This window comes from Centroberyx affinis, unplaced genomic scaffold (assembly GCF_046629955.1).
Source record: "Centroberyx affinis isolate AG114_WGS23_722 - 3 ecotype Tasmania unplaced genomic scaffold, CSIRO-AGI_Caff_v1 ptg001046l_1, whole genome shotgun sequence".
NCBI lineage: Eukaryota > Metazoa > Chordata > Actinopteri > Beryciformes > Berycidae > Centroberyx > Centroberyx affinis.
This window is the reverse complement of record NW_027279600.1, coordinates 58,734-66,291: the sequence shown is the minus strand read 5'-3', so window position 1 is coordinate 66,291 and position 7,558 is coordinate 58,734. Positions and strand designations below refer to the sequence as shown.

Below are 7,558 nucleotides of genomic sequence, written 5' to 3'. Positions count from 1 at the left end.
GAAGACACACTAAATCAAGCACTAACATGGAACCCACAAGGCAGGAGAAATAGAGGAAGACCTAGAACCACAGGCACAAGACTGGAGAGGATGGAGGGTTTTTGTTGATGGCCTATGTTCCTTAGGGAATTCTAAGGCCTAACTAACCCTAACTACTATGATGATACATAATTATATAACAGTCTACTGTAGGTGTGGTCATAACCACAGGGGGAGGGAAACCTCTGATCACAACAGTAGTCCTTATACTTGCTCTTGTAGTGCTAGTGAAAGTGAGAGAGTGAAATGATAGTGAAATTAAACTATTCCTTATTTTGCTGGGGACCTTTTGGAACCCCTTCAAGGACCCCAGGTGGTCTCTGGACCCCACTTGATAATGTAGGACATAGAAAACCGGATAATGCTGGATTGTTCTGTGTATTGTATCACTTGTGGTGTTTCTATAGTGAATGAATTTCCCACTGTAGGATCAGTATAGCAGTACTACTATTACATAGGTAAATAAAAGGACTTTGGACTGGTCAGATACTTCACAAGAAACCAATCTAATGATGCCAGTATGATAGGGCTGTGACCAAAATGGACATGTTTGGACAACTCAGCCTGAAATGGCAGGATCTTATTAAATAGCTACAGTATGTTGTTGAGATAGGAGGACACTTTCTTTTGACCAACAGCTCAAACTTCAGTTTAGTCTGAATTGTGTAAATGGAAGTAATTTACCTTCAAGCTCTTAATGTCATGGCTGTAAGCCTCGAAGACAAACATTTGAGGGACCTCAGCAGGTTTTTATGTAATCTGGAAAGTTGTGTATCATCTGCATAGCAGAATATTGACATTACATTCCCTTATTCATTTCACTTTCAAAATCATATGGGAATTTTTTTTTTCATATTCTCAACACTTTCATTGTGGTACAAAAAGCATCATATTATTTATTTACATACTCATTTACACTATACACTATACTATATACAATGCTTAAATTCTATGAACATATTTGAATTATACATCCATATTTCAACTGTACATCTTTTTTGCATGCTTCTGGTGAATATCCTGGGCTTATGCTTAATATAAGCAGATTCAGAAATTGTACTTTGGTTTACAAACATTAAAATGTACTTGTTTCTGCTACCTTGAGTAAAGGCATGGGATGAACCTAAAGGACAAATCAACCAAAAAAAACAAAAAAAACAAATAGATATTCATTTTGTTGTTTGTTGAGACAGAAAATATATAACCTTTAGCTTCTTCAAAGGCTGGCCTTTGATCCTCTGCTATAAAGTGGGAATCTTTGCAGTTTGATCCCACCTACAGTCCCCATGGAGGATTAAATCTACTTTTCATTGGTTCTAATCAAATCAGGGTAAAATGAATCTTGGAATGTGAAGATCTTGAACTAGACCAAGCCTATTTAATTTGGGGTTGATTTTTCCTTCAATTGATAGCAGACCAAACATCCTGCAGACAAGAGGACATTTCAAAACATTTCAATTCCATCTCTCTCCCATTACAGACTAACAGCAGTTGGCAGAGGTGCTTCCATCAAAGGGAAGGAGGGGTAACAGGTGTCCAGGCTGAAGGCAGTCGGCCATGTGGAGAGGTGTCGTACTGCGTTGTGTCATGCACCTCCGTGCCTGTGCTGCCGTCGTACATGGGAGAGCCAGAGGAGGGCACTGCGGCCGAGTGGGAGAGGCCGGGGTAGTGGCTGCTGGAGCCTCGCAGGAACTGGGAGCTCAAGCTGTTGCTCATCCCCCCGGTCTGGGACACTGGGGTCAGGGGCGAGTTACTCACAGACCACAGGCTGGGGTACTGACTGCAGAGGGACAGACACAAAACCTCTTATTGATCTCCACATGGGACATTTTAGAATTTTAAGAGGCAACACTCGTGCTCAAAGTTAAAAAAAAATGTAGATATATTTTATTTAGCGTCATATTTGTAATTGTTTTGAATCAACAAGATATATGTATTGAGTTATGGTATATTAGATAGAGAAGCATTCATGCATAAGATAAATCTGAGGCAACATTTACATATGAAGTGCAATGGAAAAGAAATGAGGGAAGAAGATGGAGAGCTTAGTTAAGGTGAGAACGTATAGGAGGAGCATTATAATGACATCCACAAACCTGGAGTTGGTAGCAGGGGTGGCGCTGTGGGCCATGGGCATCATGCTGGAGTGGGATGGCATCTGCAGGCTGGACCAGTTATCGTGGCTTGACAGCATAGACAGACAGGCCGAGGAGTTATCAGAGTAACCGGCTACAACACAAATAGAAGCACTGGGGTTTAGGAGTTGTGCGAGTCACTGTTGGCTCCATATACGTATATTTGTGAGAAATCAAATGAATATGATGAAGAAGCCTGGTATTGTATATTTCTCGGACATATCAGCATTACACAGTGATAGCTGAATGTGTGTGAATATTCTGTCCATACATTCCTTGTCTGAAGCCCAACTGTTTACAGCTCTGCGGGTTCACTCACACAAAGGCCAGAGGAATGCAAAACATTCCCCGGTCAGCCACATTTGTTTGAGTTGGTGGTTAATAGCCAGGGAGGAAGGGGTGTAATTCCTGGATGCATGAAGGTGAGGGTGGAGGACACTCACTGGGGGAGCTGGTCCGATGGGTGTAGGTGCTGCTGTAGGGAGAAGAGCGATGGTTCCTCAGGGTGGAGTAGCGCTCGCAGCCATGGGAGGAAGAGAGGGAGAGGGGGCTGCCGAACTGACTGTGAGGATTAGCAGGAGGGCAGAGAGAGCCTGTGCCTGGAATAAACCAGCCACTCACTGGATCCACAGGGGACAAAAGAAATGATGGCACCATAGTACAGTTGCTTATCAAGTGTGAAATGAAATGAGGTGAATGAAGAAAATAACACAGTAAAACACTTACATTGAGAATAAGTTGATTGCTGGTTTTCACTGGAATCTTCTATTATGTCTTTGTGATCACTTCTGCAGGAAAAAAAGAAATGATGGTGCCACGAGATATTGTTAGACTGAACCTTTATGAAGACATCAATAAATGTGTCCATGTGAAATAAAACTGCTAAATGTAGGATTTTCTTCTTACCTCTCTTTTGCATCTAGGAAGGCCTTGGCAAAAGGGTTGTATTTGATTTTAAGAGCAGTTATCTAAAAACAAAACATAAAATAGCGGGAAAATTATTATGATAACGCTTTACTATCAGTCAAAATATTAGAAACACTAACAAAAGTGTGCGTAAAACCTATGCGTAAATTACGCGCACATTTTACGCACGCACAAAAAAAGACTTTAGAGTCACAGAGCTTTTCTTGTTAGATGGAAATTAATTTTGGATTAAAAAATATGGTTCTGCCAACCTCCTCGTTCTGGTACGCAGTTACTGCAATGAACTGTGTCTCTGGGAAAGAGTGGCTTGTAATCATCCTCCGCGGCCCTCCAACCCGCACTATGTGGATACGTGGCTCGTACTTGTGCAAGGAATTTAACATGATCTGAAACACAAAACAAGTAGAAAATGGTCAGTTCCTCTAATGGATACCATCCACGTGCATTTTAGTTTAAAATTATAATATGGGATTTAAAATACAAAAAAAGTCAAGGCTGTATAATGTCAAGTATCCTCTGTTCCCCTTACCTGACCTCCTCCGTTGAGTTTATTGGTGAGTTTGACTTTACTGAACGACACGGGAGCTTTCATCCAGTGCGCCCCGAAGTTCGGGGAGTCGGGATGGATGTAGACACAGCTGGGAGTCTGAGGTTCAGGCTTGCCTCCGGGGACCCACTCGCCGTTCACATATTTCCACCTGTGGTTGTCCGCAGACACGAAGTCCAGCAAGAAAGAATACATGGCATTCGGGTCCAAGCCAGACACGTTCACTTTCAACACGGGAAACATGCGCCTTCAAAAGAATGACAGAAAATAACATGTTTTGTTAAGTCTTTTGAACAGGAAAAAATTAAAAAAATTACAGGGCAACTCCGGCCTTTTATTATTTAATCTATCTATCTATCTATCTATCTATCTATCTATGTGTTACAGTGAAAATAAAATAATCTATTAGAAATTTGAGCAATTCAGCCTACCTGCCATTCTTAGTAACTATCATTTCATTCGTAAGTTCCTTGAATTTTTGCCAAAGATCGTTCTCATCCAGAGAGACTTTCAGCTCCCTCTCCGTGGGGTCGCCCTTCTCGCTGCCCGCCTGCAGCTCACTCTCCACGGCACTGAGGAGGTGGTCTACCCGGTACGGGCTGCTCTTCCCGGGACACTCGCCGGCGCCTGCGGCCATTCTGTCCAACAGCTCCAGGGTTGAAGAGTTGTAATCACAGGGTTTCTTGAAGAAATTAAACTTGCTCCAGAATCTCTTTTCCTCTTCTAGTGTTAGTGTTTCCAAACTTACTTATGCAGCTCTAACAGGACGCTGAACGACATGCTCCAGCAACAGTTTCCAAATATATAGGCTGAAGTTGAGCTCCATCTCAGGATGGGTGCTTGGAGGAGAGGTGGTTGGCTCATCTCCTCTTTGATGTTTGCGGACTTGTCATCCATTGGCTGAAAGCGGCCATATCACTGAGGTCCACAGGATGACAGCATTTTGAATAAAGCCGTTTAACCTACTTTATTACTTCAATCTGTAAATATTGACACTTACATCAAAGCTACACCTGCAGAAACCAAACAACCGTAGGCCGATGGATGGTCTTCAGGCTACCACTGTTTCAACTTCATTCCGTCCTATGTAAGAAAGCCCACTGATTTTGCTCCAGATTTATTTCTGTTTTCTTGAACTTGTAACTCGCAAAGTTGGAGGCCTTGTCAATTTTTCAGGGTGACTGTAACTAGAAAGTGGCAAAATTGTTTAATGTGTTCATACATTGTCCTGGCTGGGACAACAAACTATTAGTTTGGGTAGTTTAAGACATTTTCACGAAATCGATAGGAGGATAGGAAAAATGCCATAACGAAAACCTTCTTATACTAATAATTAAAAAAACTTCTATAATTTCTAAAGTGAAACGTTGACACTTTGAGAGCTCATTTCAGACAGAAACAGTAGGCTATGTCATTTTATATCTTACAGTAATCTAAAAATATATATATATATGATTTTAATAGAAAATTAAATCCGTGTTGAAGGGTCAATTTAATTTATAAAAAAACTGCAGGTTACAAATATCACATGTAAAACACACAGCAACATCATCAGGTATCAAATCGTATCATAGTTCAAATAGCATAACTCAGCAAAGTATGTATGCATTGATGTCGATAAATGGTGTTTTATTATTAGAAGTATTGCTGACTTTTTTTTAAATTAGTGTCTTTTGACTGTAAATAACTACATTTGTCATATAATGTATCCTACTGTATAAACATGTTAAAATAATTATTAGGAATTATATAACAGAGATAAACCAGTGGAACATTGACTATTCCACAAAAATTCATTGATGATGTAGAACAAAGGTAGTACATTATTTTTCACATACAATAATTAATAAATTGAACACTGTACAGTCAAGTCCTATAAGGAGATGCTACTGGTTCCATCTTCAGTAGTCTGTGTCTTCTGTATAGTTACTCCATAGCTTGAATCCATGGTCAATTATCTAAACAAAGGACAGAACAGATGATTTTAAAATAGTCCTACAATATTCAAGAAAACTAATCCCATGTGAGAATGTTTTATTTTACTTCCACATGCTTTTGTTGACACACATCTTCCATGGATAAGGGGTCGGGTGTTTTTCGGCTGCACACTGCTGTGCCCCAAACTATGGTCTCAAGACGCTGGTGGCTGCCAAAAACACACACAATACAACAAGTTACTATTACTCGTTGGTTTCCCACATATAAATTAAAATTAGGGCTTTGAATGGTTGTGTTGGTGCACCTTGCAGAGGCCTTTTTGCTCCTGTGTTGGGGAAACGGAGGTCGGTCACTCTGCCCACTCCTGGACTGTTTCAGAGGGCGGAGAGGCGGCTGATCAGCTTGGCTTGTCCTCTCCTGTTTGGAGTCAATGCTTGGAAATACACACGGCACCTATGGAAGAACAAGAAAGGACAAGTCCAAAGATAAATCACTGATAACTACGTTTCTGAAACATGAACTGACTTAAATTCAGACATGCAATACTGCAGTGTCACGCTCATAAATAACTCTGTGCTGGTGATTCTATTCGGTGTGAAAGCCATCTTTTCCCAAATAACAGTTGCCATGGTGGCTTCCAAAAAAAACAAACGTGAAAGGCAGATACTGTATGGCAGCTATGTGTAACCTTCCATAGAGCTCTGTGGTGTTGTGTTGTGTTGTGGCTGGTTTGTGTTACTAACCAAATCTTGGACGCTCCGCTCCTCCTGCCAGCACAGTGAGTCTCTCTCTCTGTCCAGCAGTCTGGACCAGAGTTCACAGCAAGCAGAGAAAAACAAACCCCACTCAGTTTAAAGAGCAGTTGAAAGAGCTCCTCGTTATACTTCTGATCTGCTGTCTCGTCACTTGGTTTGAACGTTACTAAAAACCAAGCACCAAGCTTATGGAAATAACTTGAAAGATCAATGTCTCTCAGTAGTAACAGTCTTATGTTCCCTTATCAGAATCTAAAGGCAGCAATACACAGGGAAACTTTTTGGGAAACTCTGATGAATTAGCTTTAATCACATAAGATCTTGTTGCCAGGACACTTTTGAATGGATTTTTGATCTTGAGTCTCACTTTGTTGCCTGTTGCTGTGAGTGTTGCCCATCTACACCACCCAAAAAAATACCTAGTGCATCACCTCCTTTAGGCCTCATTATTCTGCCTTTTCGCTGAATTACCAACCTTTGGGAGAAAGCCATGTTGGTTAAGGACACATCATGCATTTGCCTCAGCCGCCTCAGGTAAATCTCTGCTTTCCTGCTTTTCTCAGGAATCTCAGGGATAATCTGGTTTGAGAGACAATAAGAAAAATGAATGAAAAATCCCTCTGCTGTGCTTCTACAGTCTAACAGAAGTAACTCATTGGCTGACCTACCAATTGTGGCATCTTGGTCTTTAAGTTCCTTAGAAAGTTGGGCTGCAGGGTCACAAATGTGGGGACTTTCATCTGTGGGTGACACATATATTAATTCAGCATTTTCTTCTTCATAAATTTCTTTACAGTTTAAAAAGACAAATCCTCTTAGCTGTATATGAGGTGATGTAGCCACGGTGTAAGAGTGAGAGGTGTCACAGTGAGCGTCATTTCCCACAGTCCCAGTGTCCCATTTGGCGCCTCTCTCTCCTCCTCTCACACCCCCACTCAGCGCTAACTGTCACACTAGGCCACTTCCTGATGCGGGGCATCCTGGGACTGCAGCATTGTGAATTAATGGCATTGATCTACATGGCGCTTTTTCCCAGGAGGTCCCCCATTCACCCTCCCTCAAAGGATAATAATAATCCAGGCGCAACTCAGAGAAGCTTCAACATTTTAGAGAACACCATTAAAGTCTGTGTTTGAGCTGTTTTACCTCTATTTAAAGCTTCTATTTGTGCTCATATACATATTACTATATACATATTAGTGTGAGGTAAAGAAGAA

The 7,558-nt window shown here is 41.2% G+C and overlaps 1 protein-coding gene across 1 annotated transcript; it reads right to left on the bottom strand.

Moving 5' to 3' along the window:
• Nucleotides 1-1,548: 1,548 nt before the first annotated feature.
• tbxtb (T-box transcription factor Tb) lies at nucleotides 1,549-4,285 on the bottom strand. The gene is made up of 8 exons (XM_071522941.1): nucleotides 4,080-4,285; nucleotides 3,631-3,895; nucleotides 3,353-3,487; nucleotides 3,081-3,142; nucleotides 2,901-2,962; nucleotides 2,618-2,794; nucleotides 2,136-2,268; nucleotides 1,549-1,819 (listed from the first exon to the last, which is right to left on the bottom strand). The coding sequence occupies exons 1-8, from the start codon at nucleotides 4,283-4,285 to the stop codon at nucleotides 1,549-1,551; spliced, it is 1,311 nt and encodes a 436-aa protein (XP_071379042.1).
• Nucleotides 4,286-7,558: the final 3,273 nt, after the last annotated feature.